Here is a 14,971-nt window from a genome sequence, read left to right as displayed (position 1 = left end):
CCCGCTGAGGGAGGGGCCCCCGAGGACTTCAAAGGGCTCCCAGCTCAGCTTATAAACAAGGCGGTCTGGCGGGGCGGCCAGCGGGTGGGCCCGGGCAGGGCTGCGGAGCCGGGGCGCTGCGGGCGCGCAGGGATTGGGGTCAGGGAGGCGAGGGGGTGAGCCGGGGCTCCACCTGGGTGTGGGACCCTGGGAGCGACCGGCTTAACCTCTCTGGGACTCAGTTTCCTCTTCGGAACAACGGGGTGTGCAGCACCGCCTCCCGGCCTCCCTCCCGGGGCTGGTGCGAGGGTCAGCAGTGATGATGTAGGTGGGAACGCTGTGTGGGCTCGCAGCCCTGCTCAGATGTTATTTATTATTCTGAGCTGTGTTTGGGGGGAGACTTGGAAAGGCTGAGGGAAAGCTGGAGTGTTCTAGGGCCGTGCTTGCCTGGATGCTGTTTTGAGAGTACTCAGAGCGGAGGGGCCCCGGGAGGGGGAGGCCCCCGGCTTTCTCCTCGACCCTGAGTAGCCCTGGGTAGGGTGGACAGGCTCCGCCGCGCTCCCGGCTGCCCCTCCTCGCCTCCTCCTCCCACCCCCTCTAATCCCACGCTGGTGGTCCCAGGTGACTTCCCAGAAATCAGCCTCCTCTCCCCTGATACTTGTCCCCGCATAATGGGGCTGTGACAATTTTTCTCTAAATCCTGCTTAGAAATGTGTCACTGTCCATTTCCCTCTGAGACATCAAAGGAAGCTGCGTCCTCCTGCCCGCCGTTGGCAGGCCACGTGCACTCGGGCGCTGTGCTCAGGCCCCTGCTCCGAGCAGCTGGAACACGGGTTTATAAAATTACAGGGAATGCAGAGCAGTCGGCGGCGCCCACTGTCTGGCTTCATTACTGGGACCGGCCTCCGAGGGAAGTTTATTCCAACAGTTTAGGGGATTAGGATCTGACACCCTTCATTAGCTGTTTGACACGAGCAGAAAAGGCAGAGCTTGCAGAATGACCCACACTCCGACGGGAAGGAACGGGCTCAGGTGGTGAGAAAAACGGCACACCACCAGGGAGGAAGAGGGAAAGACCGCAAGCTGGGAAAAAGAATTGTGTTGGCCTTTCTACAGTCAACCTAGATGGTGTATGAGAGCCCTGAAGGGAAAGGGAGGGCTGGGCTCAGGGCTCAGTTTCCCCAGCTGTAGTAGCGCAAGGCTGGGGCCTCCGAGGCCCCTTGGGCTCTGATGAGGGCAGTGCCCACGCACGGCCGGGGCTGCATGGCTCACTTGCAGGCTTGTGGTCTGGCCTTGAAAAGGCACTCTTTCTTCTGGGGATCTGTTCCCCAGCCTCCCCGCCCCCACGGAGATCGAGTGACCAATGCGAAAACACGCAGCCTGCTTGCTGTTCTGTGGCATTTTAGATACAAGCCATTTCCTGCCAAACGGCAGAGAACTCACCCCCGCTCCCTGGCAGCTTCTGACTTTCTCCCCCGCCCCCTCCACAAATACAGCTCCTGATGTTTCAAAATTTTCCTGTCCAGTCCTGACCAGAGTTGGGGCTCTGTCTCAACAGCGGTTCTGACAGGTGTTTGGAAGAGGGGGTGCTTTCCCAAGGTCCCTTTCCACACTCAGGCAAGCTGGCTTCCCTGCTTCCTGGGTTAATGTGGACTCGCAGAGCTGGGCCACCTGGGGCAAGTTACTTAACCTCTCTGTACATGTGTTTCCTTGGATCTGAATTGGAGGTACGGCTTGTTGTGGGGATTAAATGAGATGATGCATTTAAAGAGGCTGGCACAATGAAAAGGCCCGTAAGTATCAGCTAATATTACTGCTTCCTGCCTGTGACTTGGGCAAGACACTTGTTCCCTCCGACTTTGAAACTTCTCCTCTGCAAAATGGGGGGAAGTGAGATAACGCCTGTTGCCGGGCCCTCGGGAAGAGCTCACTAAACAGCAGCTGTTATGGGCATGGTGTGGGCAGCTGGCTGTCCGGCCCAGTCTTGAGCCACTGTTAGTGGGTAGGTTTTCTTGGAGCCGACAAGTGTGTCGATGGAGGAGCGAGGAATGTGAAACGTCCCAGCAGCCGGTGGAGCCGGAGCATATCTGGTATGTATCTCTGGAATGATTTGGGGAAAATTCACCAAAGTTGGAACTTGAGACGCTAACTGCCCGGGAAGGAGAGATACGGAGCTGTCGGTGAAAGTTCCCCCCAAAGGGACCTGGTGCCGGTTTGGGAGTCAGCTTACAGAGCACAGCACTGCTCGGGCCTCCCTGGAATGGCCGTGAACTTGTTGTTTTTCCACGTCATTTGCTCTCAAATGTACTATCAGGCCGGGCAATGCTAACCCGGCCGGCGGCTGCAGGTCCCTCCTCGTAACAAGCGATTGTGTGTTCTTTCGAGGTGGCCAAAGGGGAGGAGGGGGCCCGGCTGTGAGGAGGTGAGGGAAAGGGAAACAAATCCCTTCTGTGCAGTGAGCTTGCGTGTCCTGGAGCCAGCTCCCCTCCAAAGCAAAGCCATTGCTGGCCCTTGAAGGGGTTAAAGGCCTCCTGGAGCTCAAAAACAAGCAGGTGTCCCACCGTGCCAGATACAGCCGCCTCAACTGCTTCCAGCTTTTTTTTTTCCCCTTCTGCAACAAGTCCACGATCAGCCCTGGGACAGAGGAGCCCAGCAGCCTGCCGGTGACAGGCGTCAGGTTAGCTCGCTCCCCCTCGGGTGGCGCGCCCAGGATATAAATCCAGGCTCGGGCCCCTGCTGCAGCTCCTCTCCCTGCACGCTCAGGAGGGGAGTTTCCTTCCACAGACCTTTCTTTTCTCTGGAGCCACGGCCCAGCAGGCTGCACTGACTGGGTGGAGGCAGCCGCAGCCGCAGCCGCGAGGAGGCCTGCTGGGGCGGGGAGGGGCAGGTGGCTCGGGCCCCCAGAGGAGGAGAAGGCCCTGGTGGGCCCCAGCCCCTGGCATCTGGAGAAGTCTCTGGCAGCCGCAGAACCGCACCATGTGGGCCCTGGGGTGCCGCCGGTTCTGGTCCCGCTGGGGGCAGGTGGCAGCCCTGCTGCTGCTGCTCGGGGCGCCCTTGCGTGGCCTGGCGCTGCCTCCCATCCGCTACTCCCACGCTGGCATCTGCCCCAACGACATGAACCCCAACCTCTGGGTGGATGCGCAGAGCACCTGCAAGCGGGAGTGTGAGGTGGACCAGGTGAGTGTGCGCGTGAGGCCGCCGAAAGGCGGGCGACCGGGGAGTGGCCTGCCGGGCCCGGGCAAGGGCAGGGGCGCGGGCGGGCCGTCCATGTGGAGAGAAAGGCAGCGCCGGCTCTGCGGCCGGGAAGAGAGGCCGGCGTGATGCCCAGGCTCCTCAGGGGCTGGGGGCCATGGAGCCCTCCCCTCGGGCTCGCTGAGCGCGGCCCCGAGCTGGCGCTGCGCCAGGCGTGCCGTGCGGCTTGGCGCAGCACGGCGCAGCACGTCCACAAGGTGGGCATGAGCATCTGCTCTGGAAGGCACCCGAGCGGCACGAGGGCCCACAGCCAGCGACAGAAGGGCGGGGCAGAACCCTTGTCTGCCTGACCCTCCAGGCCGCCTCTGGGGGCTTGGGCCCTGCCCCAGGAGCAGACGACAGCCAGGGAGGCAGAACAGCTCTGAGTGCACTCTTTCCAGGTGTCCCCCTCTCCAGTGTCGTGTGACACAAGCATCACTCTGCCTGATTCCTCGGTGCTCCTTCTGCTCTGCATTGCAGCGTGCTACGTGGGACCCCGTCCTAGGGTGGGCTCTCCCAGGGACTGCTTGGGAGCTTCCGCACTGAGGGTGCCAGCTCCTGAGTCCAGAGCCACTCCTGCCCACAAGCGCGTGGGCACCTGCCCCAGGCACACACACGTCACCCACCCCACCTGCCAGCTCTTGGGGCAGCCTGGACTCTCCTGGGCTCCAGATCTGGGGTGATGTGTCCTTGGGGAACACGAAAGACCCTGGTGCTCCCTGTGCTTCTGCCAAAAGCACCTCCCCTGCAGGAGAGCACAGGGGAGCCCCGAGGGAGAAGGCCTCCGCCTCGCGATGCCCAGGGGACCGTTCTCAGGCTTCTCAAGGCCAGACCCTGCCAGTGGGCGATGGTGCTGCCAGGCAAAGGAAGATAAGGGGCTGGACAAGGCGGCGGAGTCCCCCCTGCCCGCCGAGGCCGTGCCATTGGTCCACTGCGCCGTTTCAGTGGCATTGCCTGCCTGATAAGTCAGGTGGGCCCTGGGGACAGTGAGACTCCGGCTGATTTAGTGGGTCTTGGGGCTAGGGACATTCTGGGACTTTAAGCAAAACTGCCCTAAGGATCGCCTCTAGGTTTCCTGTGCCCAGAAACTGAGCTCTTCCCATGGCCCCAGCCTCCGAGTCCAGAAGCCCGTCCTGGGCCACTCTCTTAAGGACCTGGCTGACCCTCCACCAAGAAGCAGGGTCCCCTGTCTGCTCCTGACCTGCAACTCCCCACGGCTTCTCTCCCTCAGACCCCACTGCGTGCCCTGCCTGGAAGCCTATGCCAAACGAGGGCTGCAAAACAAAGCCCCCATTCTGAGCCGAAGGGGGGAAAACAGTAAACAAGTCAAGCAGGCAGGCTCCGTGCAACCGGGGCGGGGGACAGCCCCCTCTTAGCTGATGTGGAATGTCAAAGAGGCTGAAGCAAAGTCGATGACGAGAGGCCGGCCCGGCGTGGGGAGCGGCCCGCGCATTACTACCAGGCTGAGGATTAGGCACGCCGCCCGCCCGCCCGGTGGGCACCATGTGCTGTTGCTGAAATCACCACATGAAACCCTTCCTTGTGCGGCTCCAGGAGCAGGTTGCTAATTTTGAGGAATTAAACTAATGCCCTAGGTGGCTCCACAGAAAATCAGAGGGGATTACAGTCTGGCAGGTCTGCACTGACCTTTATCACACAGGGGCATTTTTTCTTGTTGTTTTTCCCCATGAAATGTTCTACGTGTTGGAAATGGGACCTGGGTCCAGTACAACCCACAGTAGCAGACCCTGGCATCCTGGGCCTGTCCCCTCAGCTCGCTCTCTCGGCTTTGGAAAAATCTAGGCTGTCGTCAGAGCTTCTGTGAATGAGGAGTGTGTGGATCTCCTCGAGGGGAAGAGGCGCACAAAACTGTTCTGGGTTTTCCCTCTTAGCATCTGGTGTGACTGCTTCAAGCCTGCAGGCCACGCCGTTAGCCCGCATCCTCACCCTACTGGGAAAAGTCAGAGTGCACTCACCCCTGGAAATGGGACAAAAGGCAGATCAGAAACCTAGATCTCAGCTGTGGTAACCACACGGTGCAAAAGGAAAAACACCATTTCAAATTGCATCCACCGGTGGCTCAGAGCCCTTTTCCACCACTTCCCAGTGTGTGAACCTGGTGTTCCCGGGCCTCCAAATCCTCCTCTATACAATGGTCGTAAGGAAACCCCCCTCCTAGCAGTACGTGGCCTGGGTCCCCGCACCACCAGCTGTGGGACTTTGGGCAAGTTACGTCAACCTCTGTGCCTCAGCTACTGTCACCTGGAGGTGGGGATGACGGCCGTGCCCCCCACGGGCCCGGGGTCAGCAGTAAACAGTCGTCAGACGTGCGGTTCTCAGAACGGCCTGGTGCACAGGAGGTGCCGCGTCTGTGCTCGCCGTCGTTAGGATCACGTGTCGCTGGCACACGTGAGTTCCCCAGGGGGTGAGGGGCCCTGGGCTTTCTTCCCCCATCCCTCTGCTCAGGCCTCTCTACTTGCCTCACTCCAGGAGTGCGAGACCTATGAGAAGTGCTGCCCTAATGTGTGCGGGACCAAGAGCTGCGTGGCTGCCCGCTACATGGACGTGCAGGGGAAGAAGGGCCCGGTGGGCATGCCCAGGCAGGCCACGTGCGACCACTTCATGTGCCTGCAGCAGGGCTCCGAGTGCGACATCTGGGACGGCCAGCCCGTGTGCAAGTGCAAAGACCGCTGCGAGAAGGAGCCCAGTTTCACCTGTGCCTCGGACGGCCTCACCTACTACAACCGCTGCTACATGGACGCCGAGGCCTGCTCCAAGGGCACCACGCTGGCCGTCGTCACCTGCCGCTACCACTTCACCTGGCCCAACACCAGCCCCCCGCCGCCCGAGACCACCGTGCGCCTCACCACGACCTCTCCGGAGACGCCAGGACTGGACATGGCAGCCCCTGCCCTGCTCAACCACCCCGTGCACCAGTCGGTCACCGTGGGTGAGACGGTGAGCTTCCTGTGCGACGTCGCGGGCCGACCCCGGCCTGAGATCACCTGGGAGAAGCAGCTGGAGGACCGGGAGAACGTGGTCATGCGGCCCAACCACGTGCGCGGCAACGTGGTGGTCACCAACATCGCCCAGCTGGTCATCTACAACGCCCAGCCCCAGGACGCCGGCATCTACACCTGCACGGCCCAGAACGGCGCCGGGGTGCTGCGGGCCGACTTCCCGCTGTCCGTGGTGCGAGGCGGCCAGGCCGCGGCCACCGTGGAGAGCGGCCCCAACGGCACGGCCTTTCCCGCGGCCGAGTGCCTCAAGCCCCCGGATAGCGAGGACTGCGGCGAGGAGCAGACCCGCTGGCACTTCGACGCCCAGGCCAACAACTGCCTCACCTTCACCTTCGGCCACTGCCACCGCAACCGCAACCACTTTGAGACCTACGAGGCCTGCATGCTGGCCTGCATGAGTGGGCCGCTGGCCGTGTGCAGCCTGCCGGCCCTGCAGGGGCCCTGCAAGGCCTACGCCCCTCGCTGGGCCTACAACAGCCGGACAGGCCAGTGCCAGTCCTTCGTCTACGGCGGCTGCGAGGGCAACGGCAACAACTTTGAGAGCCGAGAGGCCTGCGAGGAGTCCTGCCCCTTCCCTCGGGGGAACCAGCGCTGCCGGGCCTGCAAGCTGCGGCAGAAGCTTGTCACCAGCTTCTGTCGCAGTGACTTTGTCATCTTGGGACGTGTCTCTGAGCTGACCGAGGAGCCTGACTCGGGCCGTGCCCTGGTGACAGTGGACGAGGTCCTAAAGGACGAGAAGATGGGCCTCAAGTTCCTGGGCCAGGAGCCCCTGGAGGTCACCCTGGTCCACGTGGACTGGGCCTGTCCCTGCCCCAATGTGACGGTGGGCGAGACGCCGCTCATCATCATGGGCGAGGTGGATGGCGGCATGGCCATGCTGCGGCCCGACAGTTTTGTGGGCGCATCGAGCGCCCGGCGGGTCAGGAAGCTGCGTGAGGTCATGCACAAGAAGACCTGTGATGTCCTCAAGGAGTTCCTGGGTGTGCACTGAAGCCCCCACCCCAGCCTGTCCCATGCCCCTGGCCCTCTTCTTCCTACAACCCCCAGTGCCCCTCAGTCAGTCAACTGGGCAAGGTCAGATTAGCCAGTCTTCAGCCACCAGGGAAACATTAGCCACCCCATCAGAGGGTCTCATCAGCTTCTATTCTTTGGGTTCAGTAAGGGGTCCAGATTTTCATTTCTTTTGAGGTGGACAAAAGGAGAAGTCTGTAGACATAGGCAAGTTATTCCTAACAACCATCTCTTCCCTTTGCTGCCCACCGCCTTTCCCCGTCTGGTACCCCCAGCCAGGATTCTAGAGATGGCAGCCGCATGGAGGCTATAGGGATAGTTGAGTGAATTGGGTTGCAAAGAGGGTGGGTGGGGAGAGGAAGGAGAGCCTGGGAACTCATCTGGACAGATCCACACAGCCCCCCAGAGCACTGTGAGCAGGGACCACCTCACGCATGGGTTGCAGGCAGAGGTGAGTGGGAGGCACACCGTGTCCACTGTGTGGAAGCTGCTGGGCCCAGGAGTCTGGGGTGGTAGTCTGCCTGCGCTTTGGTCAGGTTGGCCCTGCAGGACCCAAGCCTGCCACGGCACCAACAGAATACATTTCTTCTCCTTGGCTGTGTTGGTTCATTGAGTCGGTGCCATTCATTTCAGCTTAGTAGACGTTTTCTGAACACTTCCTGGGTGCCAGGTGCTGGGGCCACAGAGATGTAAGGCTTGGCTCAGCTCATAGTGACCTGACACAAATGTCCAGATCCCAGGCCCCCCGGAGGCAGAACCAGAGCTGGTCCCCCTGTCGATCAGAAGGTGGCTTTCAGATTCCACTGCCTACCTTGGACAGAAGTAGATGAAAAGCTCCAGGATGTTTCAGTAGGAAGAGAAATAAAGGAAGAGAAAAAGCAGGCAGGGAAGGGGTGGGGTGAGGCAAAGGAAGAAGGAAGGAGGAAGGAGGGAGGGGAGGGAGGCCAGCCGGCTTGAGAAGGAAAATGAATGCTGCTCTGTGCTCCCATCTGGCGGTGGCCTTGGGAGCCAGCAGGGATCTGGGGGAGGCTTCTGACCAGGCCTGGGAGGCGGGTCCGGGGATGTGGTGGGTGATTGGTGATTTGTTTCCAGATGCCCTGTGGGCCTGGCCACCGTGTCACTAGATAGGGGATTTGGGGAACTCACTGTCAGCTCTGCCTCTGTTCCCACTCTGCGCCCCAGCCCTTCATTCTGTCCAAGCCCCTCCACAGCTGAAGACGGTCACTGGGGCATTCTCAATTCTTCCTCAAATGTAGGGAGGAAGGATACCAATTAAAAGCTCATAGTATCAATAGCCCTTCTTGTGTGATTTATTTGGGTTAAGGCATGTGTGTGTGTGTGTGTGTGTGTGTGTGTGCGTGCAAAGTTGGGTACTGGCATTTGCTTTGGTAACTGACAAGGGAAGTCTGTTCAATGCGACTATATTTGGGTGATGGAGGGACATTCCTAATATTTGACCCACTTTACAATCTAGTGGCTCCTTGATAATTAAGCCTAAACCCAAGCTGGGAGAGGGGAGGGGACTTGTCCAAGAGCCCAGGGCAGGGAGGGCTGGGTTAGAGCCAGCTCTTCTGGCTCGTAATTGCAGCACTCCCACCACCTCGTCATCGTGTTTGTCAGGTGGGAATCCAGGCCTGCCCACTGCTGGCGCCCGTGTTCAGATGTGAGAAGGTGGAGGAGCCGAGAGTGGGGCGGGGAGGGGGCACGCTGCTCAGCTGTGACTCCCTAGGGGGTCTCTGAGGGAGGCCTAGACCCAGGAAGAGTGTATCAAAGCCCTGTGTAGTGCCCAGGGCCTGTGGCTCAGTTCCTGAGAACGTGGCCTTTGGCCTGCAGAGGCGCTTGGCTGCTCTCCTGCCTGGGGCCACGTTCAGGAGCCCTGCAGCCATGGCATGCCCCTCAGCTTGTCCCCCGGGCTGGGAGCCAGCCAAGTACAAGAGATATAGGTACGCTTCCCACGGCCATCGTGGGCCCAGAGGGGGAATGCCACCCAGTCCAGCCCGGCCCACCTCACTTTGGAGATCATTTCCAGCAATAAGGGCATGAGGGGGTGGCCAGGAGCTAAGAGGCCAGAGTAGTGGGAGGTCCTCAGGTGGCCACTGGGAGAGCTGTGAGCACCAGCCACAGGTCCCTCCCCACCCAGGCCAGGAATCCAGGGAGGCCAGAATGCACCTGCTCTCTCCCTGCCCTCAGAGGCCTGGAGACATTCGGCTGCACCTGAGTAAATAGAGCATTACCTTAGAGCTTGGGGGCAAATGTCCACATACCCACACCTGCCACCTCCCTGCTCCCTTCGGTTTGCACAACTATGGGGTCTGAGGCCTGTGGCTGGGCCTGTTGCTCTTCCCTGATGGAGATGTGAGGTCCCAGGGGGTCTGAGTTCCCTCCTGTCAGCACACTGACCATTCACAGCCCCAGACCTGGGCTCCTTGTCACACTCCAGCCTCAGCCTGTGGAGTCAGACTGGCCTAGGTTAGAATCGGGCTCTGCCATTACCTGCTATCCCTCTGAGCCTCAGTTTCTCCTTGTATAAAAGAAGGTAGTAAGAGCACTTTATGGGGATTGGGGATTGTGACCCTATTAACTCTGTAAAGCCGGAAAGCCTAGGAGACAGAGCCTGACACTCAGTGACTGCCCCTGTGCCCCTCTGCACTCCCCTGGTGGCAGAACAAGTGTCCAGAAACTAGAGGCTCACACCCTGGGCCTCGAGTGACAATACAGCGACTATTTTCAGGCATAGCCCTGATTTCACATGGTTTTATTCTGTTGCTCACAAAACATAAACAGAGGGACCCACAAAGCCTGATTTTTTTTTGGTAAATAAATTTTTATTGTGGTAACACATATACCACATAAAACTTCCTCTCTAACCACTTTCAAATATACAATTCAGTGGCGTTAATTATACTCACAATGTCGTGCTACCATCACCACTATCCAACACCAAAACTTCTCCATCACTCCAAACAGAAACTGTCCCCATTAATAACTCCCCATTCTCTCCACTCCTTCCTGCCCCTAGCACCCTGTATTCTACTTTGTGGACCAACCCCCTTCATGCCAGAGGCCAGACTTATCTGCTCGTCTATCTACACTGGACACTCAAGCCTCCTTCAGTTTGGTTCCCCCTCCTCATTCTTTCTCGCCCTCCAGTCCCTCTTTCCGTTTGTCTCTTTAGAGGACTGGTCTGGCTGGAAACAGCCTCTGGGGCAGGGCAGCTTGGCTTTTTCCACCCTCTGCTTTCCCCAACCCCTCCAGCCTCCCAGGACACTCTGCTCCATTGTCTAGCCAGCTGCTCCATTGTCTGATGTCACCTCCTGGACAGTGGGGCCAGAGAGCAGCGATTTGGGGTGGAACTTGGCTAGTGAAGGGGGACAATACATACACAGCCACACAATGGGTGACTTCCCTAGGCTGGCAAGAACTCCCTCTGTCCCCAGCTGTCCTGTGAATATAACATTAAGTGAGCACATCCTAGGGGCCAGGTATAGGGCATCATCTCTTGGAATCTTCCTTGCTACTGTATGACACAGACATTAGGTAGGCTGGTATTCTACCTAATTTCTCACTAATTCTTAGTGAGAAAACTAAGGCTAGAGGAAGTAAGAAGCTTGCCCAAGATCACAGAGCTGGCAAGTGGTGGAGCCAAGATTTGAACCCAGGCAGTCTGACTTTAGAGTTCATAACACTCATGTTATCCTGTTTCTCCCAATATGAAACACACACTGCCCTCTCTGGCTGGGCTGATAGAGTCCAGCCCTCCAATTAGGACCCAAATATCCCCAAAGAGTCTGCCTCCAGTCAGCTGCAGGTCAGCCCCGGGCTGCGTCACATCCTTGCCACGTGACATGACATTTCTATTATGCACAGCAGCCATGGCCCAGATCCCTGAGCGAGACGTCAGCCCTGGCCTACTCATCCTTCAAGACTCAGCTCCTTGCGGAAGCCTTCGCTATCCCCCAGGCTGCCTTAGGTCCTCTTTTCCAAGGCTCCTTCTCCCTCTGTCCTTGTACAGATGCCAGATTAGAATAACTGCCTGGGGGCTCCAGAAGGGCTTCAGGGCCCAGCACTCAGGGCTCATGAGGGGTTTTTTGAATGAAAAAGGATCAAGGGCCATGTGGCACTGCTACACAGCAAGGCTTTGAAGGCGCCTCTCCGCCACCAGAGACCTCCTCCTCCTCCTCCGTCCTCCGTCCTCCCTTACCCAGGGGAATGTATGATTAATACAGGCATAGGTGGCATGGTTCCTGGGTCCTATTCCTGGATGTGGCCTCACTCTGGAATGTGCCCTGAAGTCAAGTGACACTCCTGTCTCTCAGGCTGTGTTGGAGGAGGAAAGAATAAACCTCCATCTGTCATCCTGCTGAGAGGGGAGGTAGGCCAGGCAGGTGGGCAAGTCTATTGCCTCTCTCCTTCCCGCCTTTGGCTCCTCAGCCCCTCTGCACTTCTAGTTCAGGGCCAGGTAGGAGTCTCTGTGCCCATGTCCAAAATTACCCAGGGACATAGAACTCTGGCTACATCCTCAAGTCCATTCAGACAAGTGGAAAACACGATTCTGCTCCAACGCTTTTCCTGGGTAGGCAAGGGCAAGACTGGACTCGCGAGAGGTGGGGCCTCTTCCCAGGATGTTTATCAGAGACAAGGTGGGGTGCTTGGGTGCTCTCTGCTCTTTTCCACTTCTTAAGGATAAGACCAGTGATCTGACAGGATGAAGATGTACCCATCCTGATGGCTTGTTTTTTGTTTTGGGGCAAGGGACACGTCCAGTTCTGGCTACATTCTAAGAGACGGCAGAGGATGGGGGTGGGGGGGCTGTTTTGTCTCATTTCTGTGCAGACAGCCAGGAAACAGAGACGGGTCCTTGGTCCTGGGGCACTGCCAACCACCCTCAGCAGGAGAGAAGACTGGTGCCAGAAGAGAAGGAATGGCTATTTGAGTGCTAACAACTCCAGCTCTGCCATTTTATATATATTGTCCAGTTTAACCCACACGACCATCCTTAAGCTAGATGTTATTTGACTATTTCACCATGTGACAGATCCCACCCTAGATGACAAACTTCACCTAGGAAGGCAAAGACCATACATGCTTTGCTCACCTCAGTACATGCAACATAAGGTCTGATCACAGAGGGTGTCAATAAATATTTGTTGAATGACTAAAGAATGAAGCAACATTATAGACCTTATTGAAGAAGAGATGTCTTCACAGGTATTATGTTCCTTCTTTACAGATGATGAATCTTAGAATCTGAATGTTAAAGGAAACTTGCTCAAGGTCACAGGGCTGATCAATGAAATAGTCAAGAATCAAACCCAGTCTGACTTTAGTACCTGTACTATTCCATGGAAAGAGATAGATTAGATGTAAAAAAACAAACAAACATTGCAGTTAAAGGCTGAAGACCCCAAATGGCAGATCTCCTGAACATCCATACCTGCTACTTCTAACTGGTCCTTGACATCTGAGAGTACCAAGGCCTTACAGAAATGTTAAAAAGCTGTACTCTCCAGTACAGTAGCCAGTAGCTACATGTGGCTGTTTAAATTTAAATAGGAATGGATTCAATTTAATAAAATTTTAAAAATTCAGTTCCTCAGTCACCCTAGCCACATTTCAATCACCCATTTCATGTGGCTAGTGGCTAATGTATTGGACAATACAGAGAGAACATTTCCATCATCACAGAAATTTGATTGGACAATGCTGTTATAAAGGATTAACCCCTAGGAAAACGGACTTTGGCCCAGTGGTTAGGGCGTCCGTCTACCATATGGGAGGTCCGCGGTTCAAACCCCGGGCCTCCTTGACCCGTGTGGAGCTGGCCATGCGCAGTGCTGATGCGCGCAAGGAGTGCCGTGCCACGCAAGGGTGTCCCCCGCGTGGGGGAGCCCCACGCGCAAGGAGTGCGCCCGTGAGGAAAGCCGCCCAGCGTGAAAAGAAAGAGCAGCCTGCCCAGGAATGGCGCCGCCCACACTTCCCGTGCCGCTGACGACAACAGAAGCGGACAAAGAAACAAGACGCAGCAAATAGACACCAAGAACAGACAACCAGGGGAGGGGGGGAAATTAAATAAATAAATAAATCTTAAAAAAAAAAAAAGAAAGAAAAAAGATAAATGGGACCTCCTCAAAATTTAAAAAAAAAAAAAAACTTAAAAAAAAAAATAATAAAGGATTAACCCCTAATTCTTGATTTCTGGGGTCACACCAGCCTAAGGGCTGGGGGTGTTGTATACTATCTGTAAATGTCTTTGATTCTAAATTCCTACCCTGTCGAAGACTCCAGAGATCCCCCCTCATTTAGCCAGTGCTGATAGCTGGCTCTTAGTTCTCTTGCCAGCAGTACTACAGGGGCTCCTGGAATTATTGCATTGCCACTGGACCCCCATCTCAGCCTCAAAATTCCCTCATCTTTTTTCCCAGAAGGCTTCGAGGTCTTCATGCAAGTAAGGTTCTTGACGGCATTTCTCATCATCCTAAAGAGTTATGCACATTAGCACACATGCACCCAGCACCTCCACTCAGGACATCAGGTAAAGATAGGTTTACCATTTAGATTTGACTAGAACCAGGTTGCTGCAGCCCAATTTCTTTTTATACTAGCCCACACGAGTGAAATATTGTAGGCCAAGATATCTATGACTGTGGTAATATTACATATTATCTATGGTGATGGTAGCACAACATTGTGAGTAAAATTAGCAGTACTGAATTATATATGTGAATGTGGCTAAAAGGGAAAAGTTTTAGGTTTGAATAAAAATTCAAAGATTTTAGGGGAAGCAGATGTGGTTTAACCAGTTGGGCACCTGCCTACCACATGGGGGAGGGTCCCAGGTTTGGGTCCCGGTGCCTCCGAAAGACAAGGATCAGTGACCATACCCACTGCAATGAGCTAGACGCTGTACCACTGCCATAAGCAGATGCCTAAATGAGCAGATGCCACGAGCCAGCAGACAGCACAGCCTGCAGGGAGCAGATGTGGCTCAGGCCATTGGGCACTCGCTTTCCATGTGGGAGGTCCTGGGTTCAGTACCCCATGCCTTCTGGAGAAGGTGAGCAAACAATAAGCCGACAGATGAGAGAACCATCTAGGGGAGAAGGGGGATAAGCCTTTAAAATAAAGTGAATAAATAAATCTTTAAAACAAACAGCAGTGTAGAACACAGTGAACTCTATTGTAAACGATGACTTATTAATAGAACAATTATAAAAATGTTGTTTCATGAATTATAACAAATGATAAATGTACCACACTAATGCAAGGTGTTAATAATAGAGTGGAACAGGGGAAAAACACATTCTAATATAAACTGTGGACTACATTTAATAGTATAATTATAATATTCTTTCATCTATTGTCATAAAGGTACTGCATTAATGCAAAGTGTTCATTTTTGGGGGGTATAAAGGAATGCTGTATTTTTTACATGATTTTCTGTAAGCCTACAACTTCTCTAATTAATAAAAGAAAGAAAAAAAATGAGACATTGGGGGAACATATGGAAGAAATTGTCACTGTAAATAAAAGATAACGGATCTAAGATTTACGGTGATGAAAGACAAAATGAAAAAAATTCATTGGGAAAAAAAAGGTTCATCCGACTTTTATCTAAGCTGTACAGAGAGGGCTGCTGACAGGAAGGAGATGGTAGAAACTAGAGGCTGGGTCCTCCCATGGCACAGCACAGGGCCCAGGACAGATGCTGAAGTGCTACACACCAGGAGTCA

The 14,971-nt window shown here is 55.7% G+C and overlaps 1 protein-coding gene across 3 annotated transcripts; it reads left to right on the top strand.

Moving 5' to 3' along the window:
- The first annotated feature begins 1,404 nt into the window (after positions 1 to 1,404).
- Positions 1,405 to 8,535, top strand: WFIKKN2 (WAP, follistatin/kazal, immunoglobulin, kunitz and netrin domain containing 2). 3 transcript variants are annotated; one of them, XM_058283957.1, is made up of 3 exons: positions 3,031 to 3,156; positions 5,463 to 5,619; positions 5,701 to 8,535. In XM_058283957.1, the coding sequence occupies exon 3, from the start codon at positions 5,770 to 5,772 to the stop codon at positions 7,219 to 7,221; it is 1,452 nt and encodes a 483-aa protein (XP_058139940.1). In that variant the 5' UTR covers positions 3,031 to 3,156; positions 5,463 to 5,619; positions 5,701 to 5,769; the 3' UTR covers positions 7,222 to 8,535. The 3 variants fall into 3 exon arrangements, with proteins under 3 accessions (XP_004480492.1, XP_004480493.1, XP_058139940.1); XM_004480435.4 differs by lacking the exon at positions 5,463 to 5,619 and having other exon boundaries at positions 1,405 to 3,156; XM_004480436.4 differs by lacking the exons at positions 3,031 to 3,156; positions 5,463 to 5,619 and adding an exon at positions 1,407 to 2,069.
- The last annotated feature ends 6,436 nt before the right edge of the window (positions 8,536 to 14,971 follow it).

The sequence above is a fragment of the Dasypus novemcinctus genome, chromosome 21 (assembly GCF_030445035.2).
Source record: "Dasypus novemcinctus isolate mDasNov1 chromosome 21, mDasNov1.1.hap2, whole genome shotgun sequence".
Lineage (NCBI taxonomy): Eukaryota > Metazoa > Chordata > Mammalia > Cingulata > Dasypodidae > Dasypus > Dasypus novemcinctus.
Note: the sequence above shows the minus strand (reverse complement) of the source record. Positions and strands in the feature narration are given on the sequence as shown.

Bases quoted from the DNA above. Each gene is read 5' to 3' on its own strand.
- WFIKKN2 (XM_004480435.4), top strand. From the start codon at position 2,956: ATGTGGGCCCTGGGGTGCCGCCGGTTCTGGTCCCGCTGGGGGCAGGTG. The intron at 3,157-5,700 runs GTGAGTGTGCGC...GCCTCACTCCAG, and splicing joins GGGAGTGTGAGGTGGACCAG to GAGTGCGAGACCTATGAGAA.